Genomic DNA, 24,590 nt, shown 5'->3' on the forward strand with positions numbered 1-24,590 from the left:
AATCCAGAGCCAAGCAATTTAAAATATTGGGCTTCAGTGTGACAAAATTTCAATTATTCCTCATCTGTTTAACTTTTAAATTTCAAAAATATCATTTCACATTTATAATGTGTCCAAGATGTAAGTCATAATCTAATTCATTCACATCTAGTCTACCCACACCCTCTTTATTCTTCTCCCTTATGACAGCTCTGGCAGAATATCCCCCATGGATACCTGCTACCATCGCAGCAGCGCCATGAGCACTGCCACCAATCACAGTAATGCCTGATGGAGCCGTTATACTAAAGCTAACAGGGGTTGATGACACACTTGTTAATGATGGGCGTCATCCATCCAGAAAATATTACTGAATAATTTCATATACATTTTTTACTTAATTTATTACTGTGTCCAATAATTTGGGAAAATTGAAGAATGAACAAATACGCTGAACTTCATTGGAAATCACAAGTGGCAAAATTAAAAATTTGTCCAGAGCAGCAAATAAATATAACAAAAACTTTTCAACACAAAATATATAGCTCATCAACGTAGTATATATAGCTCAAAAATTGAGACAATAGAAATTGGTTACAACTACGTAATTTAAGTTTATTATACAAAATTGGTTACAGATACTCAACTAAGGTTAGTAACAGCACTGGAGCTTTTATATACAAATAACTAATTTAGAAATTTATCAGTACAAATTTGGTTACAAATAAACTAAGGTTCGTAATAGCACCAGAGGTTATACATAGTATTTTTATTCTACTTTTTTATTTTAACAGTTAAATACGCTGAACTGAACCAACTTGGTTCAACTTGTGACTTTTGAGGATCTATTTGAGGTTTACTTAAAGAGTTTGGTTGAATCCATCAAGTGAGCCTTGTGTTTAGGGTCGAGTGGATTCAAATCAAACTCGATTGTACTTATTTTGACCAATTTAAGCCTATTAGGTTAATAAGTTGGTTGCCGTGTTCAATACTGATTTTATCTTGATATTTGCATGTTTTTTATATGCTATAGCTTAGATCTTGAGCTCATCTATAATTACTAATAATGACATAGGTTGTAAAATTGTTATGAATGTGATAATATTAAAAGTGAATAAATGACTATTATAAATAACCAATTAAATAATAAAAAGGTGAATAATCTAAGCCTAGTCATATAAAGGGCAACATGGGTGCATGTGTTGTATATGGTCAATCTTATGCATTATGCTATATCGCTATTTATAACTGATGAGGCTTTCGGTCCACATGTCAGCTAACATCATTAATACCCTATAGACTTGAGTTTAGTAATTCACTTCTTTTTTTTTTTGCTTTAAAACAAACGTCCAAATGTGCTAATGCGGATATAAATGTGTGATTTGTACGAGTGACATAAAGATTGAAAGTTAATTATATTCTTAACTGACAATCTAGTGCTAAAATGTGATTTACAACGCTTGTTGACCTATAAATTCTTAAATAAGATCATAATTAATGAACATTCTTCTGTTTAATCGCTTTGCAATTTTGTGGTTATTCTATAATTTTCTAAACCTCTAGTTTTGCAGGAGCACAAGTATTTTAGGGTCCTCATTGATTTTAGCTACTTTCTTAGAGAAACCCAGATGTCATGGAAACCCATTTTGTTAATTAATGATTCTTCTTTTTTTGCATTTCATTTTATTGACACATAGTCTAATGTATTTTTCAAAATGATATTTTCCTTACAATACTCTTGCTTATACTTGAAAACTACTATATCTCTTTGGCAAATGAATATAATGCATATTTGTTTTTAGCATTAACAGGGTTTAAAAAGCATTAAAGGAATGGAAAGCGAGTGTAGGTCCAGATGATAAAAGCTAAGGTATAATTTAGTTAACATTATTCAATAAAAGCTAAGAATTAAGGTGTCTAAGGAATGAAGAATAAATTTTTTTTAGTACCTACTTCTAAGAATAAAAGTGATGTGAAATGTTATATTAATTATAGTGAAATCAAGTTAGTCAAATTGTCAACCCATGAAATTTTAGAAACTTAAAGCATAAAAGATGAGATATGTATTTTACAGAATTAATTTCGTATCATGTCAGGAGATCAAGCATAAATTACTTAGATAAGACACTAATGAAAAATATAGAGAAAATATTTACATATAATTTTTATTTACTTTGACAAAGCTTATAATAGGGTCCTAATGTTAAAAAAAAAAGATGAGTTACATTGATGTGATAAAAGTAATGTCGAATAATATAGTTACTAATTTTAGAGCTAATGGGAGTGTGTCCAAAGATTTTCTAACTGTAGATTTACAATATTGATCAACTCTATATCCCTATCTATTAAAGGATAAATTCACCAATTATTCTTCTTGATATATGTTATTTTCAAATAAAATCATGTTAATAGACAAGAGTACTAATGCAGTAAGAAGAGAGCTTGATTATTTATGTGGAGTAGAAATCCAAAATGTAGTGGTAAAGAAGTGTAGAAAGGTTATAGAAACTTAGGCATCACACCTAAGAAATACTAGGCATCACATCATCACACAATTGAAACAATTTCTTAAAAATTCATTTTTCTATTTCATATTCCAATAGTAAAGCAAACATGCATATTTACGCTAATAGGTGCACTCTTCAAACATAGAAAACATAAAACTCTCATAAATATACTTTGACTGAACTCTTGACTAGATTAAAGACTCTTGAAGACTCTTTTAATTGAACTTTCAATTTCCAAATTTTCCTGTCAAATGTTGGAACTATTGAACTTAAACTCTTTGACCGAAGTTTCTTTCAAATGTTGGAACTGCACTTTACACCATTTCCTAAATAGGAACATCATTTTCCAAATTATACCAAATTAAAAGTTGGACTTTAGAATCTTTATTTCTGCACTTATAGATTTTTAAAAGAGCATCACTTATCTTCATCAAGTACAAATCAATTAAATTCAAAGCTTGAATGGTGGAGAAAAACAAAGTGTGTCAAAAGACTACATTATAGATCAACTCCCTATTTATTTATGGATAAATTCACCAATCATATTCAACATAGAATTGGTATACGGTATTTGAAAATAAAATCATGCTAATAGATAAGAATGTAAAACACCCAAAGCTTCAAATATGTTGAAAATATTTTATAAACTAAAGCAAGTTAAATAGAACTAGAATTAGCCATATGAAATACAATTTCAATAACTGAAAAAAATTAAGAGAAAAGTTGGACAAAAGAACATTAAATTCTTCTAAGAATTTCAGTGAGATATTAATGAAGTTAGCATTAAACGTAAATCTTGAAATGAAGAGGAGCTCTTGGAGTCTCATGTGATGGATGTGTCTGTTAATGTTAGCCCTTGGAGCCAATAATGAGATGATTGACAAAGAAACTTTTGTATTATATTTCATTAATAAAAAATAATTTATGATTATTATATTTACTTCAGATCCGTGTCAGATGAATAAGTATAATAATGTCCTAGGGTAGTAGGTTCTAGTCTTCACCAATGTTATATACCAAATTTTATCTATTTTTAAAAAATACATTTTAAATTATTTTTAAAAAATAGATAATTAATTAAGCTAAATTAAATTAATATTTTAAAAATTCAAGTTGAATGTCAATTAATTTAGAGTTGGATGGAATCCCCGAGTAGACATGGTGATTAACATAAAGCAGATTCAAATTAAATTCAATTTGAATTTATTTTAATAAGTTTACAATTAAAGCAAATATACATATAAGATAATTTGATTATGAATTATATGTAATTTTCTTTTATGTCACAACTCACATCTCTCCCCTCTCGTGATCTAGATTGTCACTTGATACACACTCACTACCACCACGACGCCTACTGCCCATCTCTCTCCTTTCCCAGCAATTCCCCCTTCTCTTGATTTATCTTTGACTAGATACAACCCCCCCCCCCCCCAACAACCCAACATCCACTATGTATGTTGTCACGGCTCCGATGATGGTCTCTCTTCATCAATCTCTCTTCTCTCTGTATCTATTTCTGATGCAAGCCGTTATTCCGTTGGAACACTAAATTCCGTCCATATTGACTGGCATATAGATCGTTACCTTCATCTTTGGTTAAGTCAAAGTGGATTGGTAGATACTTCATAAGAGAAAATGGTTTTACAATGAATCAAATGGCATACAGTAGTAGTAGATGGCAGCTTCTTGGTCAAGGGTTGTTTTTCTCCCATGGAAGCGCCAACACACTTCAACGTAACACCTGTACAACCAAAGAGAAATTCTTTCAATATATTATTGGCTACTGATTATTTTCAAGTCACGTTAAAACCGTACAAATAAGTCCTGAAGACATTTTCTGTGGTCCAGAAATTCCAGATGATGGTGTCTCATCAGCAATACCATGCAGTGCCTTAAGCTCCACAAATCTGCATTCATGAGAAGCTAAATCATAATATCTAGACAATCTAATTAAGCCATCGCGCTTTTCCAATTGATTGGTAAATAAAAAATTTACTCTATAATGGCATGGAGTCAAAAGGGACAAACAGAAATGCTTAATGGAATGAAACAAATTAATGATGGTGTCACACTCTCCTACACACAAAGCATCAACTTGTTGCATTAACAAAGATAAAAAAAGCAGTGTATTACCTAGGATGAAAGCGTTGAATTTCCTCTAGATCATATTGCATCTTTGACAACTTGTTGCATTAACAAATATAAAGACAAAAGCAGTGTATTACCTAGGATGAAACCGTTGAATTTCCTCTGGATCATCTGATTGCATCTTTGACATAACAAGACGGACATATCTGCATTATTCACTAATATAAACATTAAGATACGCAAGGTACCAATCTATACAAAATTTCTATTCAAACATGATCCCTAATATCTATCCAAATTATGGGTATACATGCAATTCAGATTTTTTTGCTAGAATCAAGGAAGTTGTGAGAGTAGACAATGGAGAAAACTGTTTCACCAGCAACATGCAACACCCCAAATTCGTACTTGCAACATTTGTCTGCAATTCTAGTTCAATTAGAATAATTCAAGATCACTGCAAACTAGGCTATAATATGAAGGGATCAGGATCACCTGTCCTGAATCACTAATTACAAATTTCATTTCATGTTATGACTGAAATTGCTCCCCTATGACTGAAATTGCTCCCCTTGTAATATCATTGGATTTTCCATTATATGCCAGGAACCGATCAAAATGTAAGAATCATATATACACATAAACATCATTCAAATAAGACTTTCTCATTTTCCTTTTGCAAATAGTGAGTTTGCACAATCACCGTTCAGTAGCAGATATCATCCCTTGTTGACTGTCATTGTAATTCCTTAACATGTAATCACAAGCACTCAATCAATGACTCCCCCTGATAATATATGGGTTTGTTAGAATATTTAGGAATTGTTAAAATATTCTGTTAAGGATAAATATTCTGTTTTCTTTTTTAGAATAATTCTCCTAGAATAGGTCCCTATATTCATATATAAATAGGGGCTTATATCTTATAATAGACTGAGAGAGAAATCCATTGTCTTATTATTTTACATGGTATCAGAGTCAAGGCTAGGTTTAGGGTTATCCTACCAAACCAATCCTCTTCCTTCTCTCCCTCCTTGTTCGCTACGCGTTTTCCTCGCGTGTGCTCGTGTTTAGGTTTGGGTTTTCCTCCCTCTTTAGGTTTAGGGTTATCCGCCCAAACCAATCCTCTTCCTTCTCTCTCTCTGTTCACCACGTGTTTTCCTCGCGTGCGTTTCTATTTGCCGTCTTTCCTCGTCGCGACGCAGTAATCTCAGCGGCTTCCTTCTCTCTCTGTTCGCCACGCATTTTCCTCGCGTGTGTTTCAGTTCGTCGTCTTTTCTCGTCGCGCATTTTCCTCGTCGCGATGCATCAATCACAAGCCGCTTCCTTCTTTCTCTGTTCGCCACGCGTTTTCCTTGCGTGTGTTTTTGTTTGTCGTCTTTCCTCGTCACATGTTTTCCTCATCGCGACGTAGCAATCGCAACGGCTTCCTCGTCGTGCGTCTTCCTCGACGCGACGAGCAGCACGTCTCCGCCGCCGCCTTCCTCGTCACGCGTTATCCTCGTCGCGACGCAGCAATCGCAACGGCTTCCTTATCGTGCGTTTTCCTCGACACGATGAGCAGAACGTCTCCTCCGCCGCCTTCCTCGTCGCGCGTTTTCCTCGTCGCGACGCAGCAATCACAGCGGCTTCCTCGTCGTGTCTTCCTCGACGCAACGAGCAACACGTCTTCCTCGCGACACCACTCTTCCCGTGGTCGCGCGCTCCTGTTTCTTCCTCGCGACGTCACTCTTCCCGTGGTTGCGCGCTCCTATTTCTTCCTCGCGACGCCACTCTTCCCGTGGTCGCGCACTTCTAAGCAGCATGTCTTCATCATGCGGCTAGGGTATCGACGTAAGGATCGCACCATCTTCTTCTGCTCGTCTGCGTCTCCTCTCTTCTCAACAGAAGCAGCATCTTCTTCTGCTCGTCTGCGTCTCCATGCAAGGAACATTGGGATGTTGTAACAAGCATTATCCGATATATCAGAGGTGCTCCAGGAAAGGGTATTTTGTATGAAGACAAAGAACATCCTCGAATTGACTACATATGTAACAAGCTGGGTACATATAATTTATATCTTCCAGCTTGAGGGGAAGTGTTAGAATATTTAGGAATTGTTAAAATATTCTGTTAAGGATAAATATTCTGTTTTTCTTTTTTAGAATAATTCTCCTAGAATAGGTTCCTATATTCATGTATAAATAGGGGCTTATATCTTGTAATAGACAGAGAGAGAAATCCATTGTCTTATTATTTTACAAGGTTAATAAAAATATCTTGAATTATGAACAACTTCATACATTTTGTCTTCTCATTTCCCAATCTTATGCATAAACTTAGAAATTTAACAATTTTATTCAGTATTTGTTAATTCACGTTTGATAATGAGGTGGCAGCCTCACATGAAGGCATGCAAGCATGTGTCGGATGATCAAACATTGATTTTGAGATAATGGCACGAGGTTCAAGTTAAGTGTATTATTGGACTAACAAGTTGTTCTAGTGTGCAGAGAGCACAGATAAAGTCCTAGTTGAGGTTTGCGGGAAGCACCAGATGATCGAACCTTGGTTTTGATAATGACACGAGGTTCAAGTTAAGTGTGTTGTTGGACTAACAAGTTGTTCTAGTGTGCAAAGAGCACAGGTAAAGTCCTAGTTGAGGTTAGGCAAAGTAAAGTCCAAATTGTAGGCTAGGCAAGGGCAAGTCTTAGTCTGGAGGATCAGGTAGAAGACTTGGCAGGTCAAGTGTACCAGGTGTAAGTTCATGCAATGTCGGAGGATCAAGGAAGCATGACCAAAGTCCAAGTGAGTAGGGTCAGGAGGACTGGAGGCTTGGTGAAAATCTAGGCGGTCAGGAGAACCGGGACGTAACAGCAAATTCTTGGGGGCCGAGGACCACAACTGAGCAGAAAGTCCAACAAGTCTGGAGGACTTGGTTGGCAACTCGGGAAAATTCTCCTGAGAGGAGTGGGTCAGGACGCATTCCTGAAGTGGAACTGTAGGCATCGATCTAACCCAAGATTTCACTGAAAATCTGAAGTTAAGACTAAGTAACAGTTCAAAGAACTGTTCTACAATCTGTTTATCTATATTTTGGAGCTAACTTGTAATGGAGATTGGAGAGGCGAATTCTTTGACTCAGGGCGATCTTATCCGAAGTTCCCGTCGACCAGATGGTCCAGGCCACAGGATTGTGGAATCCAAGCGACTCGGGATCGGATAAATGCAGCGGAAATCGAAGTCTATCAAGACCCTCCATGTCAGCACGGAGTCGACCGGAATAGAGAATCCAGTCGACCGGAAGGCCGAGTCAGCTGCGAAGATAGTGGATCGGCGGTCTATGTGGAGTCGCCCGAAGGGAAGTTCTAAGCAGCCGAAAGGTCTTATAAAAAGACTTCGAACAGAGACTTCTGATCATTAATTCACATCAATCCAAGTCGAGCCGACAGCACCCTGAGCGAGCAGCAACATCCGACCAGCCATCGTAACGTCGGAATCGTGCCGAAAGAACGATCTTCAACTCCGGCTCTGGGTAACGATTTATATTTTACTATATGTTTTAATACGATAAAGGTTTTTATCATTGGCTTTCTTGTAAATCGTTACAACTCGTTCCCGTAAGAAAATGAGTTTATTAGTAGATTGTCCGTGTGTAAACAATCAAAGATCGTAGGCCTTGGAGTAGCAGCCTTTGGCTGTGAACTAAGTAAAAACAAAAGTGTCCTTTTGTGTGATTGATTTTATCTTATTTCTGCTGCATAATATCTGATCTACAAACAAGCACGATTGATTTAACGAGTTTTCAATCTCGGGAAAAAACCGCTATAAACGCTAATCACCCCCCCCCCCCCCTCTAGCACTTATTCGATTCTACAATTGGTATCAGAGCGGGGTTCTCGAATCTAGTGCAACCACTGTTCGAGAAGGTTTTTCAAATCGATTTTTGAATTTTTCAAAATTGTTCAAAGTTTTTTTTTTATTTATTTTATTCTTTTATCCCGCACTACTAAATCCAAGACCAAGTCTTGGAACGTCGTTTTTCTTGTCTTTCTGTGTGCTAGATAATGGCTCACCAAGAAGGCTTTAGAACCGCAAGACCACCTCTGTTCTTAGGGGAGGACTTCACCTACTGGAAAGGTAGGATGGAGTACCACCTGAAGGCTCAAGTGGAGATGTGGATAGTCATCCAGATAGGATTCACATCCCGATTAACAATGACGGTCTACCACAGACTTGCGAGAGGTGAGACGCGACCACTAGGAAAAGATCGAGGCAGATGCAAAAGTCACACAAACCTTGCAATGCGAGTTGACCAAGGAGGAACTGAACCAGGTCGGACCATTCATTAGTGCGAAAGACTTATGGAACAAGTTGATCGAACTGCATGAAGGTACCTCCGACACAAAAGTGAGTAAAAGAGATTTATTAATGAATAAATTGTATAATATTTGGATGATGGACGGGGAGAGTCAGCGAGCGGGCTGCACACCAAAATCCAGGATATCCTTAACGGCCTACACGCAATCGGACAACAGATGGAAAACCCGGACATAATCAGGTATGCACTAAAAGCGTTCCCTAGGAACACTATGTGGGCATCTATAGTGGATTTACAAGGTCTCCAAGGACCTTTCAAAGGTAAAACTCGATGAACTTTTCTCTGAATTTGAATTAACATGAGCAATCTAACACCAAAATGGAAGAGAAAGATATTGCTTTTCTTGCAAGTACAAGCAAAGAAAAGAAGGCGAAAAAGGTAATCGAAGATTCGGACTCATCGGACTCCGAAACAAATGATGAAGTCACAACGGAGCTCGTAAATCTTGTACGGAAGATGATCCAGAGCAAACGCAGAGTCAAGAAGTCGGAGGTGGAGAAGTTGGCAAACAAGACGAATAGTCCATCTTCAACCGACAAAACGAAGCTCAGATGCTACGATTACAACAAAAAGGGTCACTTCAAAGCCGACTTTCCGAACCAAAAGAAGGACTGGAAAACCAAGACGAAAACATTAAAGGCAACCTGGAACAAATCTTTGTCAGAAGACTCGGATGAAGAACCAACGACGACGAGTTTCCTCGCGCTTCCGACACGGAACGAACCAACGAAAAGTGACAGCGAATCGAACACCGACACAAGTACAAGCCACGGATCCGCATTCATTTTTGAAGGTTCCCACACCGCTATAAGTACCGAACGTTTATATTCAATTATAATTAGTTTATCTAAAAAATTAGTGAAATTTAATGCTTTAATTGAATCGCTCCAAGAGGAGATAGCTCTCCTCAAGGAGAAAGTCAACATTGAGTCGTCAACCAAGAGTACTCTAATTGAGAATTCGACTCAAGTTCAACTTAAGAAAGAGAATTCCCAATTAAAATTTCAAATTGATGACCTCAGACGGTCGCTTGAAAAATTCACGTCTGGGTCTAAGTATCTTGACATGATACTTGGATATCAGAAAGCTGGATACAATCGATCAGGCATTGGACACAAATCAAAGAATAGGTCATTCATGACACTGTTGCACAGAACACAAACAAAATAGGCCTAGAGTCCAAGCATGGGTTCCCAAGTCCAAATTGGTTAATCCAGTTGGAACGAACCGATTCTAGATCCCTAAGGATCAAATACATTTGATCCGACCCAACAAGTTGCACAGAACACAAACAAAATAGGCCTAGAGTCCAAGCATGGGTTCCCAAGTCCAAATTGGTTAATCCAGTTGGAACGAACCGATTCTAGATCCCTAAGGATCAAATACATTTGATCCGACCCAACAAGGGTCACGATCCAGGGAATCCAAACCATAATTGATTGCTTGCATTTTCTATATTTTTTCTGCATTAGAAGAACCTAAGCTAGATAACGACTAATATGTGATTAAATCTTGCCAACCTAGTACTAAGGTGGAGCGAGACGATAGTACATTAGGGAGACTCGGTTTAAGTGGTCAAGTAGGGTAAAGAGTACCTTACTTGGTTTCCTTAGCCAGGTTGAATTAACTAAAGCTACCTCGCCACATCCTAGACTAGTTAGACCAAAATTTTTCCCTAGACTAGCTAAACTTATAATTTCCTAAATCAGTTTTGTCTTAGAATGTGGTCATTGTTCCGATAGCCAAGAAGACTTCTTTGCCTCGCCACTGCCTGGAAACTGTTTCTTGAAATATAGGTTTAGAAAGTCGAATGGTTAAACTTGAATCTAACTCAAAGTTAATCAAATAATAGATACCTAAAACAATAATTAATAAGATAAAATTAAAAAGTCATCTCATAAAACCTATAGGATTAACTGTTTGACAATTTAAAAATGGATGAGATGAATTAGATAAAAAAAATTTACTTAGAAATCAACTTAAACAATTTTACTTAAATTAATTTTAACTTAAATAATTTTACTTAAATTAATTTTAACTTAAACAATTTTATTTAAAATAATTTTAATTTAAAACAATTTTACTTAAATTAATTTTAACTCAAATAAGTTTTACTCAAATTAATTTTAACTCAAATAATTTTTACTCAAATAATTTTAACTTAATTTAATTTTAACTTAAATAATTTTTACTTAAATTAATTTTAACTTAAATAATTTTACCCAATTAATTTTAAATTTAACTTAAATAATTTTACCCAATTAATTTTAAATTTGTTAAGGAAAAATAATAAAAGAAATCTCGTACCATTACAAGATACAAGACCCTATTTATATACCGAGTTTAGGGACCAATTCTAGAAGACCTATTCAAAAATATATTTTATATGCTAATACTCCCCCTCAAGTTGGTGCATAGATATTAACCATGCCCAACTTATTATAAACATAATCAACTCGGATTCCATTTAAAGCTTTTGTGAAGATGTCCCCTAATTGTTCTCCAATTTTTACAGATCCTGTAGTGATCAAGCCTTGTTGAATTTTCTCACAAACAAAATGGCAATCAATTTCAATGTGTTTAGTCCACTCATGGAATACGGGATTTGATGCAATGTGAATAGCAGCTTGATTATCACACCATAATTTTGCTGGTACTGACATTTTGAATCCTACTTCAATCAACAGTTGATATATCCATATTATTTCACACACAGACTGTGTCATAGCACTATATTCTGATTCTGGGATCGTGATACAACCTTTTCTTTTTTACTCTTCCATGATACTAAATTTCCTCCAACAAAAATACAATAACCTGAAGTAGACCTCCTATCCATTTTAGAACCTGCCCAATCTGCATATGAAAAACATCCAATATGAGTGCCCATGATTTTTATTTCCTGGAACTCCCGTTGGACGTCTTCATGCTCTTTCTTTAATGATTCTGCAAGATCATATAATAAGAAAGTAGCAAGTGAATGAGATAAATTTTCGTCATTACTTTGTATTTCCTCATCATTATTGTTATAATAAGGTTGTTGTCCAGCCGTTCTTGCTGCCACATAATTTCGGAAGCTTAAGGAAATTCTTCCATCAATCAGATTTTGGCTATCAACCTCTGTCGGTTGCATTGGGATATTAACTACGTAGAATTTATAATCCAGTTTAATCTCTGTAGTTGAGAGGTAGAATACCTTGATCCTGGAAGAGCTTGAACACCGTGGTTTGTTAAATAATCCACCACCCCTTGTATCTCATAGGCAAACCCTACGTTGAGGGTATTTGAGAGTCTTCCGACCAATCGTCTTGTTATCAAGAGGTTAGCTTCCCCATTCCTCCATTGCTCATAGCCTCGAGTTAAAAGTCATCTGTATATTTCTGTAAAAATCCCCAATAGTTAGCATTAAATCAAGAATGATATATACCAGCTGACTTCCCCTCATGAGGTCAACCTCCATTGTTGCAAGTATTGCTTGATCACCAAGCCACCTATTGTCTCGAAATACAGTAAGAGTCATAGTTCCTTCCTCCTGTCGGTGAAGAGTTTGAATTCTTACCTGCATGGACATTCAAAGAATTATCCTGACATGAGTCAGATTCCTATAGAAGAGCCGAAATAGTTTCTTTGCCCTTTTCTGATGAAGCTTGTTCATTAATAATTTCCGAACATCTGACACTCTCCTCCATTTCAACCATCTCATTTGTATTTTAAATACATATCTCTTAATCCCTCCATCCTTTTGCAAGAATGATCTTAAATATTTAAAACTCTCAGTTACAGACAACTCATCATCTTCTATCTTAACAATTGTCTCATTACGTCTAATATTGTTAAACTTAAATTCCATATATTCTATCTTACTCTATTAAGTCTAAAACATTCACTTCTAGCGTTTTTTGCCAAAATTCGAATTAACATTTATTCTTTCATGTGTCTTATTTATCAAAACAATATCATCTGTAAACAGCATGCACTGCGGTACTGTACCTTGTATGTGTCCTATGAGTTCATTCATGATTAATGTAAAAAGATAAGGACTTGGAGTTGATCCTTGATGTCACCCTATCTTTTGGCAAACACTTTGGTTAATCCACCTAAAATCTTCACTCTTGTCATTACATCCTCATGCATATCCTTCATTAGTATAATATATGTTATGCTAACTCCTCTTTTTTATAAAATTATCCATATAATTTCCCTTGAGACTCTATCGTTAGTTTCTTCTAAGTCAATGAATATCATATGTAAGTCTTGCTTCTATTCCCGACACTTTTCAATTAGTTGCCTGAGAAGATATATAGCTTCTATTATCGACCTTTCAAGCAAAAATCCAAATTGATTTTCGATCACCGTAATCTCCTTCATTAATCTTTTTTCGATTACTCTTTTCCAAAATTTCATAGTATAACTCATTAGTTTAATACCCCTATAGTTGGCACAATTTTGTACGTCTCCTTTATTTTTATATAAAAGAACTAGAGTACTTATCTTTCACTGATCGGACATTTTTTAATTTTCAATATAAGATTGAATAACTTTGTAAGTCATTCAATACCATATTTCCCAAGACACTTCCATAGCTTTATTGAAATATCATCTCGTCCAACTATTTTTCCATTTTGCATCCTATTTAGAGTTTACTCTACCTCTGAAGTTTGAATTCTACGATAAAAATTTAAATTTATATACTCATGTGACCTACTTAAACTACCTAAATTAAGTTGGTCATCTAAACCTTCATTAAAAAGTTCATGAAAATACCTCTTCATTGCTTTTTTATTTCATCACTATTTACTAGTATCCTATTGTATTCATCTTTAATACATCTTATTTGGATAAAATCTCTTTTCTTCATCTCTCTCGCTTTAAATAGAGTGGTGATACACAACATGAAATCGTAGCATGAAATCGTAGCATGACACTCACATTGACAGTGGGTCCCATTGGCATGCAGTGGGACCCACTGCATGCAATTGTGAGTGTCATGCTACAATTTCATGCTAACATTTCATGGTAAGTATCATTTCTCCTTTAAATATTCTTCAAATGTCCCTTTCCTTTTCTTTTATATCGAATTTTCGATATAAACATTCAAAAGTTTCATTCTTAACATCATTCACTACTTTCTTGGCTAATGCATATTTGTTAAAAATTTTCTTGTTCTTACAAGTATATAATTCATTGTAGTTTGTTCATTTTTCCTTCACTTTCTCATGTACTTTCTTATCCCACCACCAATATTCTTTACTTGATGATGCACGTCCCTTTGACTCACCAAGTACACTCTTGGTTACTATTTTCAACTTTGATATCATCTTATTTTATGTCGTATTCGAGTCCCCGTATATTTCTTCTAATACTTGTACTTCTACTTTCTCCTAAAATATATTTTACTTTCCATCCTTTAACTTCCACGACTTAATTTTAGGAGTCGTAAATATTTTCCTTCTATTGATATTATGTTTAAGATGTATATCTAACACTATTAACTTATATTGAGTAATTAAATTTTCTCCGAGGATAACCTTGTGATCTTTATAAATATTTCTATCTTTCTTCCTAACCATTGTGATTTATTATTCCCACTTTTAAACGTGATCAAGTATTCTCTTTTCTTAAAAAACGTATTAGCTAGTATAAGATCTTATACTATCATAAAATTCAATATAGTTTTTCTTTCTTCATTTCTTGTTCGAAACTTATAACTCTCATGCACCCTGTCATATTCCTCATTTTTCACTCCATGACCATTTAGATCTCTTATTAAAATTATTTCGATTGGCAAAATATTTTGTAATATCTCATCTAGGTCGCTCCAAAATCTAAATTTGGTGTGTTAATCTAATCCTACTTGAGATGTAGATATACTAATTACATTAATAGTTTCTTTTGTTAATTTTACATTATCATTAATATTTATTTAATGAAACAGATCTTAAAATCTATATGTTTTACATACCTGAGCTTGATGAAGAAGTCATTGCAATGCAATTATTTTGCATATATTGATTTCTCTCTTCTTTCCTTTCTTTCCGAAGACCCTCAATATTTTTCATGATGGATCATTATATTTATAGGCAGAGAGAGGACCAATATATGTATGCTTTCATTATCTCCGTGCATCCATCATGCATTGGTTATAATAATTATTATTATTTACATCCGTTATTAATAATAATTATTATAATATATAGATAAGTTTCATTTAATTAGTAACTTCAATAATTACATGAAGTTACTTTTAGTTTTAAGTTATTTTTCTTTTAATTTTAAGATCAATTATTAGTTAGATAATAAATATCTAACATTCTCCCACTTGATCTAAAATTAAAACTTAAAATACAAGTATGATGCATTATAACTTTAAGCATCAAAAACTCATCCTCTTAATACATCATAATTACCTTAATATAATAGAACACTAAATGTGGGTTATAGCGGTTGTACATTATATAATATACTTCCTTCTATATACCACAAACACCTGCATTCTATCATACTAGGTTTATAAATGAAATGGGGATATGATGGAATTTGTAGACACTATACAGTTGATTGGATTGAGCCTTAATGGAAATTTGCAAATTAGCAAAATGGAAACTTGCAAACTAGCAAACCAAAGGGTTAATTAGATTTTTGGAGTCGAGTTGAAGTCGAATTGGATCGGATGTAATCCATCAAGCAGACGTGGTAATAAGGGTCACGTAGGTTCAAACAGAGAGCAATTTGGAATAGCTTGGTCAATTTCACATAGGTTCAAACCGATAGCAATTTGGAATAACTTGGTCAATTTCACGTAGGTTCAAACCGAGAGCAATTTGGAATAGCATGGTCAATTTAGGGCCAAACTAAATTTTAAGTGGAATAGAATGGTTTAGTTGTTTTGGGACAAATTAGGAGATTTAGGGTAATAAAATCTCACTCTTCTCCCTCTCCCACACATCTCTCATCCTCATCTCCACACCTCCACTTGACACCGCCACACCCCTTCTCTCTCCTTCTACCTATGTGACATCCCTATAGCCCTACACCATCGATGTCGGTCTCTCCTATCACCATCTCCCTTCGTCTCCATCTTGCATCTCTCTCTCTCTCCCACATTCTGCTCGTGTTGCCACCGTTGCCCATCACTGAACAACTATCATTGGCCCCTCCCTCCCTTTTCCTTCTTCCTCTGCTCTCTTTGCAAGTTGCCTTCACCCGAAACTAGGAGAAGGGTTAAGCGCAATCGACCCTTCTTTCACTCTCTTCTTCCTCTCCATCCTTTCCATTTCTCCTTCTTGCTTTGTTGTCGTGTTCATCATTTGGAGCCGAGAGGGAACCCAACCGAGAGGACAAGCCACCACCAACTTCCATTCCCCCTTTTTCTCCCTCTCCCTTTCTCCCCCTCTCCCCTTCTCTCCTATTTTCCCCACACCAACAAACACCCACCAAGCCAAGTGAATACCACTATTGCTCACCTCTCCTCATTTTCCTAGCTTCTTGGTGTTCTTAATCGAAGTTGTTGCCCACACGCCAACCAAATTACAGGCAATAATTTGATGAGTAATTGCATATTGACGTTTGAAAATGATTGGCTATTTTCGACAAATCATGCCCTATTGTTTAGGTTTGATTGGACTAAGTGTTTCATATCAACGAAAGACCTACCTTATTCCATTGACTAGGGGAAATTGCAAGTAAACATTATTTTATTATAGTTCTCTTTAGGTTGGTGCATACAATTTAGGATGGGAAAATAAATTGTTGTTTGATAGTAATGGGCGTTTAGTTTTATAGTTGAGGTTATATCAAGGTAGATGGATCAAGATGACTTTAAATTCTAGAATTTTTATGTTATTATCATTATTAGAGATTTATTTTGAGTTTTCTTATGTATTTCAATATTGCAATTGTAGATACTTATTCGAGTTAAGTACATTGACTTTCAAGTTTTCAGACCCTCGAATTTGTATTTGTTGTATATTGAGGTGGGCAAATCTATTCTTTGATTCTTTTATATGTTTCATTGTGCATGAATAAATATATAAAAAAAAATAGACTATAGATATGCTTCTATAACTGAACTGTTTTGAAAAAGGGATTACCACAACATTAAAAATAGTGACAGAATTCTATAAGGAACTAAACTACTGGGGTTAAATCATTGGTATTTTTTTCATGTTATACATATGTAGAGTAACCATATGAGGAATAACATGGGAGGGGCTTGTTTTCAAAAATAAAAGTTGAAAGTCTCATTATTCTTCAATTGATACCTATCTTTTACCTTCCATGCTATTTGTTTGCTTAGATGGTGATATTCATACTTTTTTACATTGTATGTTTCTTTCTCGATGATTATATGCTAATATCCAATTAAATTAAATTATAGTAATTTATCTTAAAAAGTCAATTTAAGTCAGTTGTTTAGACTAACCGATAGGATTTAAATCTAGAGTAGAATAATTATGGTGTAAAATTTTAAGTGAAACAATAATAATTTTAAATGGAAAAAATATTTAAAATTAAAAAAAAGTTAGGCTAGTGTTATATTTGTTCGCCAATATGAAGAGCTAGAGCCTAGTCTTATACCAGAACACTTGATCACCCACATAAGATTCTAGTAGTGAGCAATCGCCCATGGTCATTATTTATTTGTGTGAGGTTGTTATACTGTTGTATATCACCAGAACGGATTTTCAACCCATACGTAAAATAACATTATTACACTATCTTGGCTCCAAACATTCACTTTTTAGTAGATTTATCGGTGATAGATTTATTGGATATATATTTATGAGTACAAATTTATTAGTGGCGGCTAACTGATGATAATTAAAAGTACCACAACTTTTGATAAGAGATGGTGATAATTAAGAGCAATAATTGTGATTTTAATTGATAATAAATAAATGAAATAAAAATAAGATTTAACTATAAATATATAAATTAAAGATGTCAAATGAGAACCTCAAGTTGTAATATAAGTTGTGATTTACTTATCTATTAATCAAGATTAAATCTTTGCACACCTTTCATACCCACTTAGCAAATTTGTACTCATTTTTTGTGTCCTTTGCCTTCTAGTTTTGCCTACAAAGGTGATCTTTTGAAGTTAGAGTTGCTTTCAGCCAGTAGATAAGTTGCTTAGAGATCCTAAACATGTTGATTCCCAATTTGGTTTTCTTTGATGTACCCATTTGTATTGTTCATACAACTTTTAGTATTGTATCGTTGTATTGTATTTTCTATAAATATATATAGTAGTTTATTGAAAACTTATTGTTTATCTTGAGTTAGTGATTGTTTACATGACACCAAGTGAGATACCTTCTGATAAGTGGAAGCTACATGTACGGAATGTGACAAATATTTTGCTCATTCAAGTGCATCTATAAAGAGTATCTCATAATTCTTTAGATTTAGTGGGAAACACTATTATTCTTTCCATACTAAGAATCCTTGTAAAGATATGTCCAAACTCGTCATTATTATTCCTTACATATTGAGAAGCCTTGTAAAGACAAGTCCAAACTCGTCATTATTGTTCCTTACATATTGAGAAATGGATATGTGAGATACTTGTTTTTCATATAATGGCCAACAAGAATTTCAAATACTTGAGCCTAGGAGAAATAATTGAAACCATTAATTTTGATATTGGTTCCCATACCACAATTGGAATTGAGGTTAATGATCGATGAGGACTAGCAAGGGAGGCATGGAGCTCACATAATTAGGGATTAGTAAGGGAGGTGTTTCACTTAAAAGGTAGGGAGGGCAGTTCAAGGGGGATGGGATAGCTTGGCCTTAGCATCAAATCAAAACAAGGCTTCTCATTATCATTGTGAAATAGGATTAATTTGTGTATTTATAGTCTTTAAAGATATAACTTATTCTATCTAAAATTTAAGCATATGACTAGATATGTCATGAATCACTGTCTAATTTTTATCTAACAATACTCAACAATCTTTCAGCAGAACATCATATGTAAACCATCTAGCCATAATACCAGTAAAGATAGAATGTCTAACCACTATTCAATTGATAAATCAACTCACCGAATTTCTGATTCTTTCCGCTCACGTTGACTTACCTAGTAAACAAAATATATAAATTTATTCTATAAACTCCAAAATAGACAGGAAAATTGATTAATAGAGAAGATTCATACCTCACTCCCATTGAGGATCTTAACTTTTGCAAGTCGTGCAACCAGCACAAATCTCGGGACACCTCCTTTGGTCGGATCAACAATAGGATTGTCTGAAAGCCTAATGTCCTTCAATTAATGCCAAAGCATACAATTATGAAAGAATATGCAGATGACAATGCCAAATACAAATTTCTCTAAAATGTAAGTGAACTCGAATTCAGCTAATGCATGAGTGTGAATGAATAATGGCACATGCTTTTTTGGTCCTTGCAAATAATATAGCAATATCGAGCATTTGATGTGAGCTATTGTTTTTTAAGCAATGGATGAGTGGAAGAGAAGAATCTATTAAAGAAACAATTATCAGAGATTGGTGTGCATGCACAATCATCCAAGATAAATGAGCTCACCATCAATGTAGGGAACAGGTTCAAGGAATCGATCGATGCCGAGTTATCAATCTCGTTGGATCCTGAACATCTTTCCAGTTGTCAGTCACATTAGAGAAAATGAACTAATGTAACAAGAATGTATCAGTCTCTAGTAATTATGTTCAAGGTCCAAAAGGAGATTACAAAAAAGTTAAAACCAGAGTCTACCAACAAAACCAAAGAGGAATTGCAAGTCACCTAGAAGTAGGCACTGCAGACATTCAAATGGTCTGATAGATGTAGCTTTTGTAGAAAAATCATTTCCTGTCGTTCGTTGATCAAGAGGGTAGTATATATGCCTCAGTTTATTCCTGTTCAAATGCAGCTGTTCCAAACTGCAACCATAGCTTAAATATCTTGGACTAGGAAACATGAGTGCTAGAGAAAAATACAAGCTTTTGTTCTCAAACTTCAGCAATAATTGACATGTTAGATGGCAGCATGCATTCTTACCTTCTTAAATAAGAAAGCTTCAATATTTCGTCCCATGATTCAATATGATTCTCTTCCAAATTTAAAACTCTCAACGAATCAAATCCTTGACCACAAGTGTTGGAAGTACACTGTTCAATGAATAACATAGTATTATATTTCTTTATTCCTAGATTTTTTTAGTTTTGTTTATTTTTCAGATCACTTATAGAAGATACAGAATTAGGCATTGAGAGCAAAAAAGGAACTAATCATTGGTCATGCTAAATATTGGAAAACCATTCCCCAAATGTTCAGTTAGGTTCATAACTAATACTGATGGAAATAAATTTCTTGTTACCAAAATTGAATAAATGAATGAATCACCAAGAGTGACTGTACGTTATCCAGGATAAGCACCAGTTACACCAGTGAAGAAAAGGTACCAAGGATAGCCAACAGAGAAGCCCTTTCAACATGCTTTTTACTAGTAGCATAAATGGCAAATCAAGATAAAGATAAGCATATAAGGCCAGTTCTTGCCATTTACCAGTATTCCTAATGCAAATTCAAGATTATTGATTTGAAGAAATCTAGAATGTGAGCTCTTACCCCTATTATCTGTATATTATTTTTCATCAGATGTAATTCTTGGATAGCAGAAAGTGATTCTTTGAGTTCTTCAACCTGATTCCAGTAAACCAGTAGTCAGTCTTCTTGATAGGAAAAAAAATACATGTACATCTTTAAGTGTCACCTGATTCCATGTGATGCCACAATTACTAAGAACCAGTACATGGATGCCCCCAAGAGAAGGAAGATAAGGAATTTTACAATCCATGAGATTGTTTGTTAAGTTGAGAATTTCAAGAGCTGGTAGTGCTTTGCAGAGGGTATCAATATCCTAGGACAACAAAGAGAGAATTAAATTAATTGAAATGATAAACAGCCAAAAGATTCATATATCAAAAAAGATTCATGTGCCAAAGAGAAAAATATACTCCAAACAAAAAGGTCAGAAAATTTAATTGATTCAAGTACTCAAGACTGCAGGAATAAATAGTCTCAAACTCATACTGGGACAGACAGGGACGGAGCCGCAGGCCCTAGCTCCGTCCCTGGGGACAAATATGTGTTGCATGAAGTACGTTTGGCTAAGAAGATCTTAGCCACAGGTTCAACTGTCTCTAGTTCTCAGCTCCTCTAAAAATGCTGAAATGCAGTATCCAACTCCGCAGAACAGGAATGGATCCTGGATATAAAAGAGGTAGGCAGCATTCTCTTGCACCTTGCCTTCATTATGGCCCATACATCAGAGAGGTGCTGGCCAAAATCTGTGTCCTTTCAGTACACATGGTATCAGTCCAGACACATGTTCTCAGCCAACAGGCACTGCACTAGAAGGAATAGATTTGATTCCTTCTGTCAATCACAGGGGTGGAGAACAAGAGGATTAGAGCTATGAATTAGGGTTAATGGAGTACCAATTACGATGATGGTGATTAGTGACACGATGGAGGCATCAGGCATCAAAAGAAACTGTGAATCAAGTGGTGCTGCACAGACAAATCGAGTATGCAATTTTGGAGAAGAACTCGTTGGCATCACTAGTGCAGAGATGGGGAAAAGAGCAGTGGTTGGAGTAACGAAATCACAATAAATTGCAATTTGAGAATGTTATGTAGTTTATTACTCCTCTTTTATATTTACAGCAATTACATAATATATGCCAGCCATATAACAGTTATATGTTATATTCACAACACCTATATGCTATATTTACAAGAGGTATATGTTATATTTACAACATGTATAAGTTATATTTACAACTGGTATATGTTATATTTACAACAGGGTATATGTTGTATTTACAACAATTCTATGCTATATTTACAACAGTTGTTATATGCAAGGTTTAAAATATTGAGTCGTGCCAAAGTTTCGGTCCCGGATCGGAATGATACAGTTTCGGTACCGTAAACCATGTCGGTATAGTTTCGGTATTTTTAAAATATAAAATATATTAATTAAAATAAAAAAATTTAATTTAAATATTTAAAAATAAAAAATAAAAAATTTTAAAAAAATAATATGATAATTTTATAGATTTTAAAAAAATCTATCTAAATTATCCCCAACTATAGATAAGAATTGATTATTAAAATTCAATTAGAACCTAAGTTAAAAATCTATAAAAAAAGCCAAAATCGCGTCCCAGTTGCGCGCGCAGAAGCGTCGCCAAGCCCGCGCGACGCCTCCAGTGGTGTCGTCAAGCCCGGGCGACGTCTCAATAGGCATCGCCGGGCCCGAGCCACGCCTCAAGTGGCGTCGTCGAGCTCGGGCGACGCCTCTAGAGGCATCGCCAAGGCGCAGGCAACGCCTTCGGAGTCGTCACCGTGCCTGAGCGACTCCTTCAAAGTCGTCCCCGGACCCCGGCGACGCCTCAAGAGGCGTCTCCCGGCCAGAACCGTTGTATCGTGCCGATCCGTAGGCAAAACGAAAAATTTCGCCGATATCGTGCGATACGGCTTGAAATTTCAAACCCTAGTTATATGTTATATTTATAACAGTTATATGTAACATTTATAATATATATTATATCAATATTTATATCTGTTACTTTAGCAGTATATTATTTATAATATATATTATATCAGTATTTACATCTGTTATATTAACAGTATATTATATGACGTCATGTATTATAAAACAATGTTATATAATATGTATATTTATTATTATATAAATTGTTATATAATTAATAATGTGTAACAGATATAAATTATCAATTATAACAGTTATATAACATTAATAATAATAATAATTGCTATTAATAGATATAATAAAAAAATCTATAATAATTTATCAGTCATATAATAATAAATTATTAATTATATAACTACTATAAATTATCTTATACACTAAAAGTCAATAATTAACTAATAGTTAGCAATTATATAAAAACATGATGATGATCAATTATATAATAATTATTACAACAGCAATAACAGTTATTATAAATAATAGGCAAATTACCAGTTACATAACTTTTATTATTATATAAATTATCAATTTATATAATTTTACATGTATAATAATTTGTATAACAATTTCTATTTCAAGAATATATATAGGTATTTGCTTATGATCATGGTTAACTAGTCTGCTTCTTTATGGGCTTCAAAATTTTTTGATTATGATAAATAAATTTCATTTAGTGCTTGTGAAACATTTAGTTATTTGAATGTATCAACAAAATTATTAAATTTATTTGGTTAATGATTTTTACCAAAATATATTTGTTGGGCATACCAATTGTATTTGTTTTCAATATAGTTATATCAATAGTCAATTATTAATTAACAAATATTAGTTATAATATCTATAAAAGTGATCATATATATTATTTAATTATTATAGTAGATAGATCAGGTATGTATAATTTATATTAATTAATCAATTATTAATTAGATAATTTTAGGTATTAACTGTATAATTTTGTATTCAATAAATATTGTATTAGTGTGTTTATTTAGTGTAGATAGTGTGATAGTTTTATTATTTATTTTGGTGAATGTAGAGAGACAATTTCCCATATTCATATGGACAAGGAAGAAAATTGTTCAATTTCTTTTGCAGGACATCAATAAGAGATCCGGTACTTTTTCATATTCGAGACTCATCCTCTATATTATAACCACCACTTAGTTGTAAGATAAATAAGCAAACAAAATTTATATATTAATTATAACTAGAAATAAATTATTTTAGATTTACCAATATTCATTAGGATCTTGTATCTGCATGCCAATGCAGAATGATCACTATTATAGTGCAATATCAAAATTTTGTTTTGCAACACAAATAATAAAATATCTTGTCAGTAGAAACATTATGTCACCACAATAGTCCTTCACAAGCTCCTGTACTGTTGGTAAACACCAGCATCAAATTGTGCCTGGTTTGGCACAACATCATAAATTCATGCTTCATTAACTTCAAACATTGATATTCATGCAAGCTAACTATTTGTGTATTAACAATGAACATGTAGGGTTATCCAACGTCTATCTAAATTAAGATTAGATAATGTGCTATCTAAATAAAAAGGATACCTGCCATCTCGAAAGTAGATTTCCTGTCAAATCAAGTTCTTTCAGATCTGAAACCGACAGAAAAAGTTCATTAAATAAGAAAACAAATTTCCCAGCAACAACATAGCACAAAGCTTGCTAAAAAGAGGATGAAGTTGCAAGCTAGCATATAGAAACAATTGCAAGAATCTGATGATAATTATGTAGAGATTTAGAGAAACACAAAATCTTCATTATCACAAACAAAATTTACCAAAGTAGCTAGAAGCTAATTTTATGTCAAAAGGTTCGCCCATCATGTAAGATCTTTTCAATAATTTGCAACTAAGCCTAATAGCTCATGGCTAATATCCATCTATGCATTCAGTAATAAACTGATAACTGCGTGAAAATTGATCAGAAAGGATGTACTAGACATTGGCAAAGAAACCGATAATGATATGAAAAAAAACAAAGGACATTTGTATTATGGAATTGTTGATCAAGAAAAACTATCATGGTTCAGCTGTTGTAGATAGTCTCTTATACCTTGACATACTTATTGTTGCTAGAATTGAGTGGATAATCACTTAT

At 34.2% G+C, this 24,590-nt stretch overlaps 1 protein-coding gene across 1 annotated transcript in view; it reads right to left on the reverse strand.

The window, feature by feature from the left end:
- Nucleotides 1-4,090: 4,090 nt before the first annotated feature.
- The window catches only part of LOC141829142 (tubulin-folding cofactor E-like), a 29,116-nt gene continuing 8,616 nt past the window's right edge, over nt 4,091-24,590 (reverse strand). The window contains exons 3-13 of the mRNA XM_074716555.1: nt 24,039-24,085; nt 20,681-20,827; nt 20,536-20,610; nt 19,966-20,075; nt 19,711-19,847; nt 19,492-19,553; nt 19,100-19,207; nt 18,987-19,021; nt 4,715-4,783; nt 4,305-4,396; nt 4,091-4,230 (exon numbers count right to left, since the gene is read on the reverse strand). Coding sequence (XP_074572656.1) covers nt 4,091-4,230; nt 4,305-4,396; nt 4,715-4,783; nt 18,987-19,021; nt 19,100-19,207; nt 19,492-19,553; nt 19,711-19,847; nt 19,966-20,075; nt 20,536-20,610; nt 20,681-20,827; nt 24,039-24,085 — 1,022 coding nt within the window. The remainder of the gene's footprint in view (nt 4,231-4,304; nt 4,397-4,714; nt 4,784-18,986; nt 19,022-19,099; nt 19,208-19,491; nt 19,554-19,710; nt 19,848-19,965; nt 20,076-20,535; nt 20,611-20,680; nt 20,828-24,038; nt 24,086-24,590) is intronic.

This window comes from Curcuma longa, chromosome 5, assembly GCF_044706935.1.
Source record: "Curcuma longa cultivar G26 ecotype Majalengka, Jawa Barat chromosome 5, ITB_CL_G26_1.1, whole genome shotgun sequence".
Classification (NCBI taxonomy): domain Eukaryota; kingdom Viridiplantae; phylum Streptophyta; class Magnoliopsida; order Zingiberales; family Zingiberaceae; genus Curcuma; species Curcuma longa.